The sequence below is a fragment of the Rhinolophus ferrumequinum genome, chromosome 9 (genome assembly GCF_004115265.2).
Source record: "Rhinolophus ferrumequinum isolate MPI-CBG mRhiFer1 chromosome 9, mRhiFer1_v1.p, whole genome shotgun sequence".
Lineage (NCBI taxonomy): Eukaryota > Metazoa > Chordata > Mammalia > Chiroptera > Rhinolophidae > Rhinolophus > Rhinolophus ferrumequinum.
In genome coordinates, this window is record NC_046292.1 from 87,569,153 (window position 1) to 87,591,708 (window position 22,556).

General features: G+C 39.0%; 1 protein-coding gene across 3 annotated transcripts in view; it reads left to right on the top strand.

The window, feature by feature from the left end:
• Positions 1 to 22,556, top strand: part of F13A1 (coagulation factor XIII A chain) — a 180,259-nt gene continuing 157,703 nt past the window's right edge. The window contains exons 1-4 of one of the 3 annotated variants that reach the window (XM_033114690.1): positions 1 to 18; positions 614 to 674; positions 2,526 to 2,673; positions 19,181 to 19,369. In XM_033114690.1, the coding sequence (XP_032970581.1) occupies positions 2,544 to 2,673; positions 19,181 to 19,369 (319 nt within the window). In that variant the 5' untranslated portion in view covers positions 1 to 18; positions 614 to 674; positions 2,526 to 2,543. Of the gene's footprint in view, positions 19 to 126; positions 341 to 613; positions 675 to 2,525; positions 2,674 to 19,180; positions 19,370 to 22,556 lie in introns of those variants that run through there. The other 2 variants (XM_033114688.1, XM_033114689.1) reach the window with 2 other exon arrangements.

Genomic DNA, 22,556 nt, shown 5'->3' on the forward strand with positions numbered 1-22,556 from the left:
TTTGTGGCACTCTTAAAAGTATTTACTCATTTTCTCTCTGGCTGGGCATCCCCTCCCTGCAGGAAGTTTGTGGTTAGATGGTGGCTGTGGCTCCCAGGGATGGTTCAAGAATACAGACCATGTCCTTCAGCCTTATTTATACAAGAAGGACACCTGGCTCTTGCTTCATGCATGGTCACAACTGTCTGTGACCCGGCTGCAGGAGGACAGACCCTCCATTCTGCCAAACCCCACCAACCTGAATGGCAAAATCCAGACCCTTCTAGTCCTCTGGACCAAAGAGAAGGGGGCGGATCTGCCTGACCCTGCAGGGCCCTTTGCTGGTCCTCCCAGCCACCGGGTGAGGAGAGGGAGGCACGACTGGGGGTGGGGATGGTGGGGAGAAGCCAAACTGGGGAATTGGAAGTAAGGGGGCCATGGGTGGGAGGAGGGCGTGCATGCCAGAACAACAAAGCAGGATGGCAGAATAAATAGAAAGTCCTGAAACTGCTCACTTGCTCCAGCTGTCAAGAAGGGGGAGGAGAAAACCCTGTGGGAAGGGGGAGAAGGGAGGGAGCTTAGGAAGTTATTTAAAAGCCAACTTTCTTGTCGTTTTTTCCTGCATCGTTTTGAGGAAGTACTCCGGGGACTGACAGAGCCAGCGTGTTCTAGGGCACCTCAGGCGGGGACCGCAGGTAAGGAGCCATTACTCCTGCCAACATAGCCACAGCCCTGCACCCACGGGCCACCTAGGGCCTGCTATGTCCACCCCCCTGAAACTGGGTCCATTGGGCAGCTGCTCGGGGTACTGAGTGATGGGGTGAAGGCAGCCCCACTTATCCAATTCCTGTCCTCGGCCCTACCCAGCCCCTGTTCTGAGCAGGACTTCTCTCAGGTACTCCATGAAGCTTTCCTGAAGGCACTGCTTGCCAAGAAGGCACCAAATGGCAATGGGGATATTGGGGGTGCCCCTCAAGGGAATAGACTATGGAGAAGGGACCAAAAAGGTTGCAGAGATGGAGAAGTAGGACCAGGTAAGAACACCTGTTTGGCTGCATCCCAGTGTGCGAGCTGAAATGGTGCGCCTTCCCTTCCCTGAGACCTGGGTGAAAGGGGTACTTCTGTCCACTTATATGCACGGGCTCCCCAGTTCTCTGCTTTATGGGTTCTCTTTCCCAACAGGCTACTGCACTGTTCTGTACTATTCTCCCCAAGTGCTCCCCTCCCCTGGTGACACTATAGCCCATGCTTGCTATTTCCCTCACCCAGGATGACCTTTTCCTGCCTTCTCTCCATCATTAACCCTTTTTTCTCTCCTCCCTTCCTGGCCCCCTCAGTTCACTAGAAACTGTCTGTAAATAGGTCTGTAGATATTTAAGGATACCTGGTCAGACCTTATACTTCCCCACACTGCTGTCTCCTTCCAAGACCAAAACCTTAGGAAGTGATTCTCTTGTCTCCAGCTGTGTTGCCTTTGCTCAACGTGTCTCTGGAACGGTCTCCTCTAGTTGTCTCTATAACGGGAGCTCGTCACCTTTTGAGGGTGCACCTGGTTTTTGAAAACAGCCAAATCACCAGGAGTCATGACTGGGTAACCCAGGTGATCAACAGAACACTTACTTCATTGGAGCCAGAAACAAGGTCTCCCTTCATTTGGTCAGTTGGTCAACAAGTACTTATTGGGCACTGACAGTAAGGTGTGTGGCGTTTACACGGGCTCTTTGCCTGCACAAACTCCAAAGGAAGGGGACACAGGCTTGGCGCAAGGGCAGTGTCAGCACCACTGACCAAGTAAGTTTAGAGAACAGGCTATTTATTGCCCTGTCTAATATTGCAGTGCGCCTCCTTCTCACCTACCCACACTCTCCATTTCCCTCTCCTGTTCCTTACTCTGAAGCAGTAGCTCCGAAGCAGTGACGCTTTCTCACATCCTATTGAGTTTCCTTCTGAATTTTGTTGGTTCGGACACTAACGCTCACCGACCAAAAGCTCTACAGGGCAAGAATCCTCCTGTTTGTTCTCTGATTACCCAAGCACCCAGACCGCAGCCTGCCACATAGAGGTCCCTCAGGAAACATGAGTTGAATTAAATTGCAAATATGAATGCTTGGAAGGATGTCACTTATCTGGACATGATTATATGAGTTTATTCTTCAAAGAGACTTAGGCCTCACAAGTCTACCTGAAGTGGGCATTATATGCATGCATACAGCAGTGAACATTTCTTACAAAGGTATGGTCTTTAGGGGCAATGTGGAAAAAAAGCTTGCTCCCCAAAATCTTTTACATTGTTTTATTTTTTCAAATCAGCCCCCTTTCTTCTGCTTTCCATATGTTTTGACAAATCTTCCCAAGATCCTTGGGGAACCCCACTCCATCCTTAGACCAGTCTTCACCGCCACTTCTTAGGTTTTATTTATGTGAAACTCAACATGTGTTGCTCAAGTGCTATCATACACAATTATGCCTATTTCTCTATTTTTGAATCCTTGTGTCAAATGGAACTCGCTTCACATTCCTTTTCCATGTCTCTTTTCACCCACAAGGAGCCTGTGAAGCTGAGAATGTCGGAACCCCCTCGGACCACCTTTGGAGGCAGGAGAGCCGTCCCCCCCAACAACTCCAATGCGGCAGAGAATGACCCCCCCACAGTGGAGCTGCAGGGCCTGGTGCCCCGGGGCGTCAACCTGCAAGGTACAGGCACCTCTGGCCCAGGCACAGTCTCTGGGTCAGCACCCTCTGTCTCCACTGAGTTCCCACGAAATGGGGCCCCCTGCCAGTCTCTGGTTATAAAGAAATGCCTCCAAAGACCCGGATTCTTGTCCCAGTTCTGCCACTTAACAGCTTTATAATCGCAGGGAAGTCACTTCTACGAAACAAGGGCACGGGCTTGGTTGAGGCCTCTTCCAGCCCTACTATTCTGTCTTTAAAAATGTTCTCTAGCTGGAAGTTTCCGCTTCCAAAATGCTGTGGCTATTTTGATTGCCTGGCTTGCACCACCTTCTAGGTCCTCTGCCCTCCTACCTCCATTGCTGTGAATTTCAGAGCTGGGGAGAGGTGGCAGACTCTGACCGTAATGGAGATGGAAGCCATCTCTTTCTCTCCAGAGCAGCCTGGTGAGCACGCGAGGCAAGCTGCTTTTCTGCTCTTGCCTCTGCTGATCCAGAGGGACTTGCTCTGGGAGCAGCAGCCAGCAGCTGACCTCCATTCAGCCCTGTCAGCTGTGACAGGGCCCAGGTGCCACTGGTGGCTTAGTGACACAGACACAATTCCCCTGGGCCAGGCAGCGACATTCAGACTCATGTCCCTGAATGGCATTCAGCAGGGAGCACTTTTTGTCAGTAGCACACATGCACCAAAACCCACTTTTGCTCCCGAGGGTGTTCTGTGCTATGTTTCACAAGTGGTAGGGGTGGGGGTTAAACACCCACCTGCCAGGGTAGGTGCCCATGGTCACCTGTGGTTGTGCGGTTAATCCACCTCTTCAGAAAGAGATCGCTGGGGGAAAGCAAAGGAAAGGGCAGTGCTGATTCCCACAATCCAGCAGGTCGAGCCCCACCCAGATGCTGTGGGCAGGCTTGACTGTGTTTCTCTCATGTCTAGACGATTTGATATCCAACTGCGAAAAAAGAGAGCAATTCAGTACCTTCCATGAGATAACATCCAAATTTGGAGGAGGGGGCTCACAGAACAGAGGGCATCTTCTGTTGAGTAGAGAAACCAAGACCACTTCTGAACTTGTAGTTCTGAGCTCTCTCTCCCAGCTTGGGGCTGTACTCTAAAACTCCATTGTTATAGCCACAGAACTGAGTTTAAAAGGACTTGCTAATCTACTCATCTAAATTCTCATGTTATAAGTTAGGAAACTGAGGCCAAAGCAAGCAACTGATGTCAACTCCTTCACTGTCCAGTCTGGGAGTCTTTTTTTTTTTCTTTTAAGAATGCAAATAAATGGGGATGTGTGCAGTCAAATTATCATGCAGGTTACCTTGATGTATTCAGTCTTCTAGCCAAATTCTCTCTGGCAGAGAAGATGCTGGGCCCCAGGGAAGGGTGCTAGAAGTGGGCGGGAAGAATGGAAAGAGAAGGAGGCATGGGATCGGTGAGGAAAGTGTGAACTTTCACAAAGGCAGTGACGTTTGGCGAAGACTCCCGGGCCAGGACTCAGCAGACCTGGCTTCCTGTTCCACATCTGGCACTCGCTCACCCTGGGACTCAGGGCAAGTCATGGAAGTGCCCCAAGTCCCAGTTTTTCCATCAGCAAGTGGAAGCAATGCCTACATCCCAGTTGTCCTGCGGATCCAATGACTAGTGCCTGGGCGAGTTCCTGCCCCCCACTGAAGGCTCAGTATTATTGTTTTTTGTTTATTTATTTTTGGAGAAAGGGGTGAGAATTATTTTGAGCTGAATTATTTTGAAAAATCAGTCATTATTTGCCTGGCAATCGATCATGTGTCCACACCCAAGTGATGTTCTGGGACACTTATTACAGTCCCTGGTGTAGAGTGCCCGTCCCGTGGCTGTAGAATGAACGAACATGCAATCACTGGAGAACGGAATGACTCATCAGCCCCAGAGTCATTACAATCCTATTATTAATAACAGCTTCCAGAGCTCATCAATATGCATCCATTAACTATTTCTCACACAGATGAGCTAGGTACTACATGATATGAGGACAGAGTCTCTGAACCCAGGAAGTCCCAGATGAGTAGGACAGGGGAAAAAATACTAGCATATTAACCATCTGATGAAGCAAGTCCATCTCCTAGTTATACTTTGCTTTCAAATTTCTGTTAAATTGTGCCAAAAGTGGGTTTTCTGGCACTAAATAGTATATCCATTACTCCCCAAACCATCCTTGCTGAGGCAGTCTATGTGTTTAAGTGCCACCTTCTTGCAGTTCAAGCAGTCGCCACTAGTGGCCTTCAAAAGGACTTGCATCTCCCTGATGTCCTGTCTCCCAGATGACTTTGGCTCTGGGAGCACAAAGCCCGAAATCAAACTCTCTCTCCTCATTTGCTTTGATAGAAGCTTTTAGCAAAAGCCTCCCCTTAGCAGTGCTCTTGTGATATCAACTGAGAAAAGCAGAGAAGCAAGATTACAGAAAGGGGAAAAATGTCAGAATTTTCACTTTGAATGTCCTATGGCAGTCAATGTATATAATATATACTGAATGGGTGTGATATCCTTAAATCACAGCTTTTGTAAGTAAATATTTGACTAAGAATTATTTAGCCTATAATTTAAAATGTATAAACTTAAGTAAGGTTCCTCCCATACAGCAGCACAATATTTAAGAAAAATTGAAATATTTAGGTGACAATGAACCCTGGAGCTGAGATCAGCCGGTCAGTGGTGGGGTTTGATGTCCTCATGGGTGTTTGAAGATCTTTAATGGCCCCCTTTGAACTGAACTATAGTCAAGAAAAGTGTGTGAAAATCTGCTCAGATTGTTTGGCTTTGCATCAATTTCTAATAGACTGCTCTGCATGCACAGTTGGTGTTTCTGAAAATCTTTCTACAGTGTTCTTGTCTCAAAGGTTATTTTAGCAGGAGATGTAATGTTCTGGAACATGACCTTATATTCTTGGGCTGGTTTGACTTTGTATTATTAACAATGGGTGATCACGTGCAGCAGTAATTATAATACTTATTTGGCAGGTCTAATGCAGTGAGTTCAAACTGGAAAGCAAATCTGGATCTATAAAAATAAAATCAAATGCAGGCAGGATCTCCTATTTTTCAGGCTAATGGGGTCTTATGTCTTTCTGAGCATTTCCTCCCTCCCACTACTCCATGTCAGAACTAAATCAACTAATTAACTGGTTAGTGGTCAATCAGCCCTTTGTGCAGACTAAACCTCTCTAGATTCAAGGTTATTGAAAGAATAAGAAAGGCATTCTAAATATAATTAAGAAATTATGTTGCATAAAACTAGTTCATTCTTTTTTTTGGTTTCTGGAAAAATACTTAATGATTACCACCTGTGTCGGACACTATGCCAAGCTCTCTCTTGGGACACAAACATGAATAAATCAATCCCTGGCCTCAAGCAACTCTCCATCTAGTAAATGAAACAAATGAAAGGAATGTCTAGTGGTGTCAGTGGAGTGGGAAAAGGAGTGAGGAAGTTTTCATGATGAAAGGACACCTGAGTTAGGGCTTAGAAGATGAATAGGAGTGTTCAGACAGACAAGTGCATGGAAGGGCGGAGGGAACAGTATATGTCAAATAGTGAAGACAAGAGAAGGGAGATGAGCCTGGGACAAGTAAGCAGGGATCACACTGTATATCTTGAAGATCTTACCTTCCCTCTTCAGATAATGAGGGGCTTGTAAAGGATTCTAAATAGCAGAATGACATAATCAGGATTATGTTTCATAAAGGGAATGCTAATGATGAGGAGAAAATGGAGAGAGGATGGTACATTTAGAGGCTTCTGAGATACTTTGAGATAGATGAGAAATTGACCAGGGGGATTTTAGTTGCTAGAGAAGATGTTAGTCTCATTTCTCTTATTCTACTGTGTTTCCCCGAAAATAAGACTGGGTCTTATACCGTATTTCCCTGAAAATAAGGCTGCGTCTCATATTAATTTTTGCTACAAAAGACACATTGGGGCATATTTTCAGGGAATGTATTATTTTTTCATGTACAACAATCTACATTTATTCAAATACAGTCATGTCGTCTTCTTCTGGAACATTATCATAACGTACTAAATGCATCCGTCTGGCTGACGATCTTAACTTGGGCTTATTTTCAGGTGGGTCTTATTTTCATGGAAACACGGTAGCTTCCTCTAAGCAGCTGAGCATTTCTTATACATTTTAGTTGCAGGACATTTTTGATAGCAACAGTTAAAAAACAATAAGCTGTTTAAGAAGGTGTTTTTAATCATTCTAGTAAAAAATACTTTAAAATTCTGAGTATCCAAAAGAAATAGGAGAAAAGAACCTTTACTCTAATGTTTTCACAATAAGCAGACCTACTTCCTCGTGGACATTATATATGCCTATAGTTTGCTAATATTGCCAAAGATTGCATGGAGAATTCAGTTCACTAGGGAAGTCCTGGGATATGAACCTAAACATTTAACTTATTTCAAGATTCCATCTGTGACAGGTATAATCGTTCTCTGAAGAACATTTGTACAATCAAAGGAGAATATAATCCACTTTTTTCATATTAGGGAAAAGACAAGAAGACAGGGAAGCAGCTGGCTCATGAGTAGAGTTGTTGTTTTTTTTTTTTTTAACAGTCCATTTTCTGATGTGTTTAGAGTTAGGCTAAATTGTGTTGGGTAGACTTTTTCAAAGCTGTCACTTTGAAAGAGCGAGCTGCCAAGTGTCCAGCTACAATATCTCCCTAAAAGACAAAAAACTAGCTTAGCAATGAGTTGCTCCATTTTGCCAAGAACTAGGCTTAGACAGAGAGAAGCAAGCTCATTTCCTGTTTGTGGCAACTGGAACCCGGGCAATGAGTAGGCTCTTTCAGCCTAAACTATGTTTTGTTAAGCAATAAGCAAAGCAAAAATCAATATGCCAGCTTAATAAATGTTTATTGAGTCACGACTATGTGGACAGGGGCAATACTAAACAAAATGAATAATAGAAAGAACTATGATATTTGTATATCTATGCTTGACTTCATCTGTGGGTGATTCTCCATGAGCAATGAAAGAAATATTGTTTAATCGGTGGTTTTGGGGACTTCACCTCATTCTCCAATACGTGGGGCAAACTCTAGTAAATCTATACACCTACTAGGAGATTATACCCAGGATTTCCAGGCGGGAATTCCTGCCCGGACTCAGGAATTCTTTTTGCTTTCCCTTTCCCGAATCCCGAGATATAACCTGTTTTTCGTTCTCCACGATGAATTATTTCCACAAAGTGACGGCTCATACTACCAACCACCTGGGTTCAAGGAGCCGATTTTCCCGATTTCCCGATCAACTTTTCTCAGGATCCAAGAACGGGAAAGTGAAAGAAATTACTGAGAATGGGTGGGAATTCCTGTCTGGAAACCCTAATTACACCTAAGAGAAGGCGACATGGCTGCCATTTCCTTCTCCTTATAAAGAACAAACCACTCGCCTGTTACCTTTCCATATGCCATAAATTTGACTACAGTCTAGAACACTGTTTCTTTAAGCTCTTGACTTCTCAGTGTAGCTCTTAATCTTCAAGGTTTTAGTCACTTTATTTATTTATTTATTTATTTATTTTTAATTTATTGGGGTGACAATTGTTAGTAAAATTACATAGATTTCAGGTGTGCAATTCTGTATCACATCATCCATAAATCACACTGTGTGTTCACCACCCGGAGTCAACTACCCCCCCACCACCATACATCTGATCCCCCTCACCCTCATCCCCCACCCCCCAACCCCCTTACCCTCTGGTAACCACCAAATTACGTTCCCCAGATTAATTTTCAAACCCGCGGCCATCCTGTGGTCACCGACTGCCCTCCAATCCCCTCACCCTCCCCCCCACCCCCCACCCCTCCCGCCCATCTAGCAACCCTCAGTTTTTCCTCTTTGTCTCCAAAACTGTTTCTGATTATTTCATTCATTTATTCTTTTCTTTAGAATCCGCAAATAAGTGAGATCATATGGTACTTATCTTTCTCTGTCTGACTTATTTCACTTAACATAATGTTCTCTAGGTCCATCCATGTTGTTGCAAATGGTAAGATTTCTTTCTTCTTTATGGCTGCGTAATACTCCATTGTATAAATGTACCACAGCTTTCTTAATCCAGTCATCTACCGATGGGCATTTTGGTTGTTTCCATGTCTTAGCTATTGTGTATAGTGCTGCAATAAACATAGGAGTGCATAAAGATTTTTGAATTAAAGTTTTGGATTTCTCCGGATAGATACATAGGAGTGGAATTACTGGATCATAGGGTAGTTCCATTTTCAGATTTTTGAGATACCTCCATACTGTTTTCCATAGTGGCTGCACCAATCTGCAATCCCACCAACAGTACACAAGCGTTCCCTTTTCTCCACATCCGCGCCAGCACTTGTTTGTTGATTTATTGATGATAGCCATTTTGACTGGGGTGAGGTGGTATCTCATTGTGGTTTTTATTTGCATTTCTCTGATGGTTAGTGAGGTTGAGCATTTCTTCATATGTCTGTTTGCCATCTGTATGTCCTTTTTAGAAAAATGTCTCTTCAAGTCCTCTGCCCATTTTTTAATTGGATCGTTTGTTTTTTTGGAGTTAAGTTGAGTGAGTTTTTCATAGATTTGTGATATTAATCCCTTATCAGATATATCATTGGCAAATATCTTTTCCCATTCAGTAGGATCCCTTCTTGTTTTATTGATGGTTTCCTTTGCTGTGAAAAAACTTTTTAGTTTGATATAATCCCACATGTTTATTTTTTCTCTTAGTTCCCTCGAGCGAGGGTATATATCAGTAAAAATCTTACTCCGGGTAATGTCTGAGAAGTTTCTTCCTATATTTTCTTCTAGGTATTTTATAGTTTCAGATCTTACATTTAAGTCTTTAAGCCATTTTGAATTTATTTTTGTATATGGTGTAAGGAGGTGGTCCAGCTTCATTTTTTTGCATGTGTCTGTCCAGGTTTCCCAGCACCATTTATTGAATAGACTGTCATTACTCCATCGTACATTCTTGCTTCCATTGTCGTAGATTAAATGGCCATATAGGCGTGGATTTATTTCTGGACACTCTATTCTGTTCCATTGATCTATGTGTCTGTTTTTATGCCAGTACCATGCTGTTTTGATTACTGTAGCCTTGTAGTATAATTTGAAGTCAGGTATTGTTATACCTCCCACTTTGTTCTTATTTCTCAAGATTGCCTTTGCTATTCGGGGTCTTTTATGGTCCCATATAAATTTTAGGATTATATGTTCTATTTCTGTGAAAAACGACGTTGGCAGTTTGATAGGAATTGCATTGAATATGTATATTGCCTTAGGCAGTATGGACATTTTAACTATATTAATTCTTCCTATCCATGCACATGATATGTGTTTCCATCTATTTATATCTTCCTTCATTCCTTTCTTCAGTGTCTTATAATTTTCTGAGTACAGATCTTTTACTTCTTTGGTTAAATTTATTCCCAGGTATTTTATAGTCTTTGGAGCGATTGTAAATGGGATTGTTTTTTTAATTTCTCCTTCTGATGTTTTATTATTGGTATATACAAATGCAACTAATTTCTGAATATTAATTTTGTATCCTGCTACTTTACTAAATTCATCTATCAGCTCTAATATCTTCTTGGTGGAGTCTTTAGGGTTCTCTATATATAGTATCATATCATCTGCATACAATGATAACTTTACTTCCTCCTTACCAATTTGGATGCCTTTTATTTCTTTTTCTTGTCTGATTGCTGTGGCAAGAACTTCCAGCACTATGTTGAATAGAAGCGGAGATAGTGGGCAACCTTGCCTTGTTCCTGATCTTAGGGGGAATGGTTTTAGCTTTTCCCCATTGAGTATGATGTTAGCTGTGGGTTTGTCATATATGGCCTTTATTATGTTGAGATATGATCCCTCTATTCCCACTTTCTTAAGGGTTTTTATCATAAATGGCTGTTGGATTTTATCAAATGCTTTTTCTGCATCTATTGATATGATCATGTGATTTTTATTTTTCATTTTGTTAATGTGGTGTATCACATTAATTGATTTGCGGATGTTGAACCACCCTTGCATACCAGCGATGAATCCCACTTGATCATGGTGAATGATCTTTTTAATGTATTGCTGAATTCTGTTTGCTAATATTTCGTTGAGAATTTTTGCATCTATGTTCATTAGAGATATCGGCCTGTAGTTTTCTTTTTTTGTGGTGTCTTTGTCTGATTTTGGGATCAGGGTGATAGTGGCTTCGTAAAAAGTGTTTGGGAGTCTTCCTTCCTTCTGGATTTTTTGGAAGAGCTTGAGGAGAATAGGTGATAATTCTTTTTTGAACGTTTTGTAAAATTCACCTGTAAAACCATCTGATCCAGGGCTTTTGTTTGTTGGGAGACTGTTGATTACTGATTCAATTTCCGTGGTGGTAATCAGTCTATTCAGGTTTTCTGTTTCTTCTTGAGTTAGCCTTGGAAGGTTGTACGCCTCTAGAAAATTGTCCATTTCTTCCAAATTGTCAAATTTGTTGGCATATAGTTGCTCATAGTAACTTCTTAAAATTCTTTGTATTTCTGCAGTGTCCGTTGTCACTTCTCCGCTTTCATTTCTGATTTTATTAATTTGTGTCCTCTCTCTCTTTTTTTTTTAATGAGTCTGGCTAAAGGTTTGTCGATTTTGTTTATCTTCTCTAAGAACCAACTCTTGGATTCATTGATCTTTTGTATTGTTTTTCTGGTTTCTATTTCATTTATTTCTGCTCTGATCTTTATTATCTCCTTCCTTGTGTTCCCTTTGGGCTTATTTTGCTGTTCTTTTTCCAAATCCCTTAAATGTGAAGATAAACTGTTGATTAGTGATGTTTCTTGTTTCTTTAGGTAGGCCTGCAAAGCTATGAATTTCCCTCTTAGGACTGCTTTCGCGGCATCCCATAGATTTTGGGTCGTCGTGTTTTCATTTTCGTTTGTCTCGAGATATCTTTTGATTTCTTCCTTGATCTCCTGCTTGACCCATTCATTATTTAGTAAAAATTTATTCAGCCTCCATGAATTGGTGTGTCTTCCAGTTTTTTTCCTGTAGTTCATTTCTAATTTCATAGCATTGTGATCAGAGAAGACAATTGGTATGATTAGTCACTTTATTTTTTGAATGGAATGTTTAGCTTAAATTATTTTAATGTGGACTTTTAAGAGATTATATAGAGAAATTTTATTTATCATTGTCTTAGTTTTCCCCCACTGTGATTTCCTGTATTTTTTTCTTACTTCCTGATGGCTTTGACTTAGAGTGATATTACAATAGAGAATAAAAAGATCACTTAGAAAAACCATTTAAAAAATTACGTGCTTTGAATTAAATGTTTCCAAACACATAACAATATAGACCACATTATTTTAAAACAGACTCTTCATATATATGTGTGTGTGTGTATATATATATATATTTGTGTGTTTTCACTATGAAAAAACTATAAAACCATGAGGATTTTGCAGGGGCAACTTACATTTTTTTATACTCAAAGGAGTTCGTTAGCACTCTTTTGTTTACCCTTTGTTATAAGCATATAAGTGGGCTGTGAAGACATGGTATTTTCATTTCAATTGTTAAAATTGCTGGTTTGAAGGCCTGATGTTATAAAACCTCACATTACCCTCTTCAACAGTATATGTGCACAATCTTGAAACTGGCATGTTTTGAGAATGAAATTGTCTGAGAAATGACATTGAAAAAATCTTATGCTTAATTCTATGGTAAGTGGAATAATCTATTTAAAAATGAATAACCAACTCCAAGTACAATTTTTCAGGTATGAAATTTATTAAAGTGAAAAGCATCTGCTAAGGAAGTTTTGCACATTGCCCCGGGCACAGTGGCAAAATGATTAGGACATGATCTGGTCCTCAAGGGGCTTACAATTCCATAGATAAAATCACTTATATTAAGATAATAGCAAGTGGTTAATGATGATAAACTTTTTTTTAAAAGAAAAATATATTCTGGGAATTGAAAGGAGAAAATTATTTTATCCACTTATAGAAATTCAGGAAAAGAAAAGCAAGTCTATCTGCTCAGAAAACAGAGTATGTAATGTAGCATTTTCTCATTTAATCCCCACACTGCCACCATTTTTCAGGTGAGGAAACTGAGGCACATTTATCTAACTTGTCCAAAGTCACAAAGATAGTAAATGTCAGGGTTGGGATTTGAGTCCTGGCAGTCTGGCTGCAGAATTCATATCCATCCAATCTGCTATTCTATCTCTCCTAACAATCAAAATAATTATATAATAATAAAAAGTGTTGAGAATTTACTAGTTTATCCAGACACTGTGCTAAAGCACTTTACTTTACATGCTTTTAAAAATGTATGCTTAGACCAACCCTATGAGATATTTTGTTGCCTTTTTAAAAATAAGAAAACTAGACTCAGAGAGATTAAATAACTTTTCTGAGGTTGTACAATTAGTAAATAGTGAAGCATCTCCTAAAACATTTTTTGCAAAATGCTCCACAAAAAATAGTTTCCAGGGTCATTTAAATTTAGAAAACATTGTACTTTTGGGAGATTTGCAATGCATATCAGCATATTAAAGTCTCCCATAAATCCCACCAGAATACTGATTAACCTGGGTTAAATCAGCATTTCCCAAACTGGTTTAACCATGGAACTCTTGTTATTCCAATACTATCAGTATCCTACAGAACTAGCACTGCACTATGCCACCTCAAGGATGGGCAGATTCACTAGGCCTTAACCCGGTCCACTAGTAGAACTGGAAAGCCAGGATTTTCCTTTGTAATGAGTACTTGAACCAGTGAGAACTGGATACCAAAGATATATTTGAATTTCTCCCTCCAGCTTTATTTTTCTCTGTAGGCAGAGCTGTCTAAAACACCAAAGCATACAGCTAACCTGATCATTCTCAGGGGCATATTATCATGGGGGTGGGGGTAGGAAGAGGTGAGCCAAATCCTGTTAGTATCCTGGACTGGAGCATTCATTCCCTATATGCAGACTAGACTCTCCTATCCCTCACCTGGAATGCTGCAACAACCTCTAGCTTCCATTCCTGCCTCCAGGCTGTCATCGTCCAATCCTTTCTCCGTTCTGTCACCTGAAGCAGTTTAAATGTGTATACTATATAAAGCTAATTGTGTTGGTTTGCTATTTCGTAGTCTTCACTGGATTCTCAATACAATTAAAGTCCAAACTCCTTAACATGGTCTTCCAGGCTTGCATGAGCAGCTCCTGCCTACTCTTCATTGTGGTCCCACTACTACATTCCGGAAAACCAATCATCTTTCAGTTTTTTAAGTAAACCATGCACTCTCTTGTTTTATTCTTCACTCATTCTCCTCTCTCTCTGAAATGTTATTGCCTCCCGCTCTTTCTACCTGTATAACTTGCTCATCTTTCAGATCACTGTTTATGCTTCTCTTCTTCCAGAAAGCTTCCTTAATCCCCCCTAACCTGGGTTAGGGGCTCCCCTGTACCTCCCATAAGCCCTCCCCCACTTAATAACCTATGCTTCCTTTATCAGAGTGTTTATGACACTATATCATAACTACCTGTTCACTTTTTGGTGTCTACCACTGTGCATTTACCTAGCTTGTGTTAATTAGGCAATGACGTAATCAGCACTTATGTTCATGTCTTGAATGTCAATATAAAATATCACACTTATAAAATTCCTGGAGGACAGGAAGTTAGGGAGGATATTAAATACACTGGGTCTCAAATTATCTTAGGAACTTGGAACAGTTCACCAAATTCAGTAAGAGGAAATTTAATATGAATACATGTAAGGCCTTAAAATTGAGCTAGAAGAAAGAAAACAATTGCATAAATAGATATGGTTGAATAGCATTATGATTTAGTGACTTACAAGAGTCTGGGCTGAATTTTAATCCACTACTGGTAGAAATGACATCAAAATGTATTTTTAAGGCTTTTGCTTCACCAGACGCTTAATGTAAATCAACAATAAAATAAGAATATTCAAAACACTAATAATATTTTGGACTGAAATAATAGAAATATACTATTTATTTTGAAAGATGTAGTGGTCTCATTGTTTTTCATTGTAAAAACCAAAACCAGTGTAGTGTATTTAATTCTAGAGAAAATACTATGAGAGATAAATTTACAAAATGGAATACACATTCCAGGACAGAGTAATGAGTAAAAGGTATGGAATGATTTCTTCAAGAAAAGCTGAAGGTATGGAGGACGCTTTACTTGTAGGAAACCTAACAATAGTTTTTATAAACCTGAAGAGTGCCAAAAGAAATTAATAAAATGCATTCTATATTTATTCAGAAGTCAGAACCAGGATCTGATTATAGGGTATCAGATGTCAATTCATCTTAAGAAAAATTTTCAAATAATTAGAATTGCTTAAAAATGAACTGTTTGCTTTGTGAGATAGTGGAGGCTAGAAGCCTAGGTATTAGGGCTTTCATGGAGATATTTCATGCAGTATATACAGGTCTTCCAGATGGTCTAGAATGTACCTTTGCCCTACGAGATTCTGTGAGGCTAACACATCAGTATGTTCTTACCATTAATGCTGAAGAACAGAGCTGATTGAACTCGTTTCTGAGAAATTAGCATTTTAGACTTTTTGAAAAAGAAACATTATTAAAAAGCACAGTCCTAAGAAAGACAGCTAGATGAGTTGAGCACTAAGATCTTTTTAAACTGGGACATTTATGATTCTCTAGCTCTTTCTTTCTTTCCTTTTTATTCAAGTGTAGTTGACATACAATATTACATTAATTTCAGGTGTACAACACAATGAATTGACATTAAATTTTTTTATTAGTTTCCGGTGTACAAAACAATGCAATATTTAAATAGTTCACCCCTCACAAAGTGATAACTCCCCGCCCCCAGTGTCTATTGCCCCTCCGACAGGGTATGTATCTACTACAATTCCATTGACTCTATTCCCTATGCTGTACTTCATATTGAATTGATATTTAAGTACCTTAAAAGTGATCACCACGATAAGACTAGTAACTATCTGTGAAAAGTAATTATGATGATTGACTGTATTCCTTATGCTGTACATTACATTCCTGTGACTTATTTATTTTAAATTGGAAGTTTGTACTTAATGCCCTGCACCTTTTGCCCATCCCCCACTCTCCTTCCCTCTGGCAACCACCAATTTTTTCCCTGTGTCTATGAGTCTGTTCTTGTTTGTTCTTTGTTTTGTTTTTAAAATTCTACATATAAGTGAACTCTTACAATATTTGTCTTCCTGTGTCTGACTTAGCATAATATCTTACGGTCCATTCATGTTGTTACAAATGGCAGCATTTCATTCTTTCTTATGGCTGAGTAATATTCCATTATGAACATATACCTCACATCCATATTATACATATGGATATATATATATATATATATATATATATATATATATATATATATATCACATCTTCTTTATCTTATCTGTTCATCTGTCAATGAACACTTAGGTTGCTTCCATATCCTGACTATTGTAAATGATGGTGAAGTAATCGTAGGGGTGCATGTATCCTTTCAAATTAGTGTTTTGTTTCTTTGGATTAACACTCAGAAGTGGAATTGCTGGGTTGTATGGTAGTTTTATTTTTAATTTTTTGAGGAACCTCCATACTGTTTTCCATAGTGGCTGCACAAATTTACAATCCCACCAACAGTGCCTGAGGGTTCCCTTTTCTTCACATCCTCACCAACACTTACTATGTGTTGTCTTTTTGATAATAGCCATTCTGATTGTGTGAGGTAATATCTCATTGGGTTTTGATTTGCATTTCCCTGATGATAAGTGATGTTGAGCATCTTTTCAACATGTCTCTGCTGGCCATTTGTATGTCTTCTTTGGAGAAATATCTATTCATGTCCTGTGCCGATTTTTTAAATGGACTATGTTTTTTTGAAGTTGATTTGTATGTTCTTTATATATTTCGGATATTAACCCTTATTAGATATATCAGTTACATATATCTTCTTCCATTAATTACATTGCCTTTTCATTTTGTTATTGTTTCTTTTGCTGTGCAAAAGCTTTTTAGTTTGATGTAGTCCCATTGGTTTATTTTTGCTTTTGGTGGAGTGGGCAGATCGGGCAGGGTGGGACCTCAGGGGAACACCTCGGCAGAATGAACAGTATTGGCAAGGTTAACGACAAGTGTTAGAAACAGTGCCGGCCAGCTCCAGATCAGATAGGACTGAAAAAAAAGAAACAAGGATTTGCCAGTGTTTTTGTCCCCACAGAAAGTTTCAATCGATTCCTGCTCCTGCAACACTCACCCTAAAATTATTCAATGTATCTCCTTCAGTCTGATTTAGGAGCTTTTCAGAACACTGCCTCAGTGCTAGAACTCCAAGCAAGCAAGTTTGTGCTCAAGCTATTTAAGAGTAGAGTCTTGGTTTCCTACATCCCGTCAGCTCTCCTAGACATAAGCCCCACTGCTTTTCATAGCCAGATGCTATGTGGACTCTTCTTCCTGTACAGCTTCCCCTGCACTGGGGAACTCAATGTGGGGCTCAGATGCATCACTCCTGCGGTGGGGGTGGGGGAACCTCCATGGTTATGAAATCTCTCCCACTTGTGGGACACCACACAGAGTATGTGGGTCCTGACTAGACTCTGCTACCATTCTCAACGTGGTTTTTTCCTATTCCTTAGGTGTAGACAAATCTGTTCTGCTAGTCTCCTGGTCATTCTCAGAAATGGTTGTTCTAAAGGTAGTTGTAGTTTTAGTATGTCTGTGGGAATAGGTGAACTCAGGAATTTCCTACTCCACCATCTTGACCCCCTCCTCTCCAACTCTTTCTGAAGCTGGTTTAACACTGGGGATTGTGACCTTAATAAGGCCAGAGAACTTAGGGGAAATGCAGCTTAGAGGAGAGAGATCTAGAGAATTAAACGTCTTTAGCCCACAGCATAATGGAAGGAAAGTGCCCTTCAGGGGACCATGTACTGTGGCAGGGTTCTGAAATGAGGCAAAAATAAAACCGTGTCTTGCGCTTTCTGTTTGCTGTAGTGTTGCAGTCAGAATAACCCGTTGAGCACCACACCATGTAAAATATAAATTGGCTCCATCGGAGTTCATATTAAGCGAGCCACAAGTAAGCCTGTGGCCCACTATGTGGCAGGCATAGTGCCAGACACATTGCTTTGTCATGTCATTGAATCTTCATAGAAATTCTCAAGGTATTAGTATCCTCATTTAAAGTTCAGAAAATTCAGCTTTTGAGAGGCAATGTCCCTTACCTAAGTAATTATGAGACCTGATATTCAAATTTTGGATTACTTGAACTTTGAATTAATTAAGAGTGGTTCAGGAACTCCCAGACTTTAGAGCTGGAGACTATTTTTATAAATCCAACATCTTGGTTTTCCCAATGAGAAAAAAATGAAGCTGGAAGGAACCAGGTACCCTACACAGGATTCCTATGTGAAAGCAAAGGAAGTCACTGGAGTCTTGCAGAGTGATGCTGCAGCACAAACTCAGCAGCTGGGCACATTGTGTTCACAGATGTGAGGGTAAGCCATGCAGCCAGCAGCGTGCAGGAAAGGGAGGGAAGGCAAAAGGCCAGTTCATCACCCACACAGGCTTTACTGCCCAATGCCCCGTTAGAACTGCAAATGCACAGAGAAATCTGTCTCTAGGCTAGATTTTCTAAACTACAGGGTAGATGGGTAGCTAGAGTTACCTTCATATTTGGTGATCATTTGCAGAAGGAATGGGAAAAAGGCAGGAGAAGATCTAAACTTTATCCAGTGCCATCATGTCTCAGATAGATGTATTACTGACTTACAGTTCCATTTCCAAAAATTAGAGGAAAAATGTTTAGATTTTTGGCTTCAGACCAGGGTTTGACTTTTAGATTGGTTGATTAGTAGCTAGGGAAATGTGAGGCTTGTTTCTGCATGTACAAAGTGAAAACTATCATACCTATCTCATAGAAATGTTAGTATCCTTTCCCCACACCCATTCCTTCTCTTTCCTGCCTTTGAGGCACAAGATCTACTTTAAAAATTACAAACGGAAGGGTATTTGACCCTTCTTGATGTAAGATGAGAGTTTTTCATTAATGGTCAATTTTGTCCGTAGAAACATCCTCTGAGGTTTTGTCAGATTTGACTTCTCCCCTTTTAAAGTTAAGAAAATTGAAGTGGCTATTCCTTGCTTATCCCTAGTTAGTAGCACAGCAAGGCGGTAGGCACTTGGGAAACACCTGACATAAGGAAAAGCTGCATGAGACTGGGACTGTGAATGCTTGGATTTGGTCCTAGTTTCTCTGCATCGAGACCTATACAATCAACATCATCAACACTGCTCCATCTCAAAGTGAGTGCCATATGGTCAGAAATTAGATCAGGGGTGGGGGAGCTTTTTAAAAATCCTCTTTGAAGACAAAAATGTCACAAGAGACTGACTGCGAAACCTACAAGCCCCTATATAGAGTATTATCCAATACTCTTCAGGAAAAATAATCTTGTTTTTTGAGTTTGTATTTAAACTTAATTACTAAATCATTTCTCTCAATTGTTTTCTTTGTGCATAGACTACCTTAATGTCACAGGGGTTCACCTGTTCAAAGAGAGATTGGACTCCAACAAAGTGGATCACCACACTGACAAGTATGAGAGCAACCAGCTAATTGTACGTAGAGGACAGTCTTTCTACATCCAGATTGACTTCAATCGTCCATACGACCCCCGACGAGATCTCTTCAGGGTGGAATATGTCATCGGTGAGTAGCATGTGCAAGCCTTAGTCATGATAGTCCATCCATGTCATCATGTCACGATAGTCATGATAATACTATATCACACAATAGAGGGTGGGTACAGATTGAGTTGCATTATTTCCCAGAATCATACTTTAATCGTTGGCTGAAGCTGGGATTACATTCAGCCCCTGGACCACCCTATGCTCTAAGATGGGTCTGTATAATGCCAAACATCAATAATTTGGGTCTGCTTAGGCAAAACTCTGGTATAAATAAAAGTGAGTAAATTGACACAAAAGGTTAGTTATTTTTCCCCAAATGGTTTTAGCATCCTACAGTTGTGACTTTTAATTTATCAACTCTGCCCCTCATGATATAATTGGTCTCATATGCTGAAAATAGTTGCAAATCTTAGTATATGATCTCCATTTAAGCATTTCCTAAAGTTTATTCTGCTCTAATGTAGTATGTACCATGGGATGGTCCATGAAAAATGGATGGTCAAATAAAGTTCTCTAAACACTTTGTACCCTAATTTTCTCTTGCAAGTTAACAATGCACATTAGCTTTAATGGTTCTGGGAAGTACCATTTAACTTTGTTTGGTCCAGTGTTTCTCAAATTAATTTGATCATGGAACCCTTTATTAAGCAATAGCTATTAATATTTGACACACTTTTTCTGGGAATTTACAAGTGTAGCAAGTAAACGAATGCACAAAAATGCAAGGATGGCTCAATATCAGGAAATCTAGCTATATAATTCTGTATATAAATAAATTAAAGGAAAACTTCTGGCAATCAAATTATAGTCACTGAAAGGAACATGATTAAATTCAGCAGCTATTTTTAGAAACAATTTAAATAAAACAAAAGCAGAAGAAATCTACTCAATTATTTATCCCAAACCAAGTATTTTTGGTATCCTAAGTGACAAAAAGTTAGTAATTAGAAATTAAAGATACCTACTATCATCATTCCTTTAAAAAGCAAACAAACAAACATTGTTTTAAAGGTTTAGCAAATGAACCATATAAGAGAAATATCTACAATAAACACTGAAAAATAAGAGGTAAAAATCATACTTTGCTAATGCTATCATAGTATATATAGAAAACCCATCAGATTAAAAGAAATAAGCATAGTATTAACAAGACTTTAAAGCTGGGTAGAGAGAAGATAATAGGCTTTTTCTTCTCTATCACTAAGGGCTTAAAAATAGAAATAAGAAAAAAATATTCCACATATAAAAGTAGCTAAAACTATGAAACGTAGGAAGAAATTTTATAGAACAAGACACACAACCTATATGAAGCACCTATAAAATCTTTCTTTGTTCCCCCATCTCTCTCCATTGTTCTGCAGAGAGTCATTTTTATTTTTTCTTTAAATTAAAGTTTATTGGAGAGATAATTGTTAGTAAAGTTACATAGATTTCAGGTGTACAATTCTGTAATACATTATCTATATCTCATATTGTGTGTTCACCACCCAGAGTCTAAAATGTTAATAAAAGGCATGAAAAAACAGTGAAAAGGCAAATATGTTCTTGGATGTGAAGTCTCAGTACACCTGAAATTAGTGTGAAATAATATTGAATGTCAACTGTAATTGAAAAATTTTAAAAAGGGGGAAAAGATGAGGGAGAATAAGAGATCCGAATTTCCAGGTATAAAACTAATAAGTCACGAGGATGTAATGTACAGCATAGGGAATATAGTCAGTAACATCGTGATAACGTGGTACGGTGTCAGGTGGTTGCTGGACTTATCAAGGTGATCACTTCTTTAGGTATAGAAATGTTGAATAACGATGGCGTACACCTGAAACTAATAAAATATTATGTTAGCTATATTTTAATAAAAATCTTTTTAAAAATGGTCTCCCAATATTAATATGTGAATTTAATTCACTTCCAGTTAGAATCCCAATGGAAGAGGGTTTTTTGTTTGTTTTGTTTTTCCCCCTTTGAATTGGATAAAACAACAGAGTTTGAAAGAATAATTACCTGACAATAACCAAGAAAATTACACAAAGAAATAATAATGGAGCATTTTCTATCAAAAGCAGCTATGAGAACATACAATAAAAATTATTTAGAACAGAGAATCCAGAAATAGATCTCAGTATATGAGATTACTTAATATAGTTATTTGTTTAATGGAATAAGAAAAGTATGTGGATTTTTTCTGCTTTTTTTTTGTTTGTTTGTTTGTTGCTTTAATAAGTTAAATGATGCAGAAACAATTAGTATTTAGTATTTTGGTATTTTAGTATACATATGTATATATATATTTGGTATAACATTATGTATGCTACATGTAATATATACATATATATTTGGTACATACATACCACGATACCACAAATGGCCATATATATGACCAAATGGCCAAAACATAAATATATGACCAGAAATGCCACAAATAAAGTCAATGCACAAAAGAGCTCTGGGAAAATATTCAAAATATGCATCAGAGATAAAGGGTTAACATAGAAAGCAAAAAAGCTCTTACAAACTAGCAGTACAACGACAAGCAATAGAAAAATATGTAAAGTATATGAAGAGATAATTCACAAACGAGAAAATCTAAATGACCTATAATCATATGAAAATGTGCTCAAATTCACTAGCACAGTGGGAAAGCAAATCAAAGTAATATCTATAGACCGCCAAAATTTTAGAAAAGACTGGCATGTATATAGAGAAAAGGGATACATTGCTGACATAAAGGTACAATTTGATAACATGTTTAGAGAGTGATTTGTAATATCTATTAATATTTAAAAGATATATGCCCTTTGACCCAGCAATTCCAGTCCTAGGAATCCATATAAAAGATATTTAAAATCCAGTTTATAAAGGTGGGTATTATTTACTGCAGCAATGCTTACAGTCAAAAAAAAAATAAGCATAAATGTGTCTCGATAGTGAAATGATTAAAAATATTGTGATATATTCAGATAATGCATTGTTATTTTTTTGTAAAAAAAAAAGAAGGAATTAGACCTATGCCAGAAGACTTCAAGAAAGGTAGTGAGTAAGAAAATAAAATACAGAAAAGTGAACATAAGATCTTGTATATGTGTGTATAACTAGTCGCATATGTACATAGATCTGTATAGTATTGAGTTCAGACAGGAATATGAAGTGCATACATAGGTGTTGACATGGGTTCCTTGGTGACAGTGTTGCCAAAATAGGAAAAG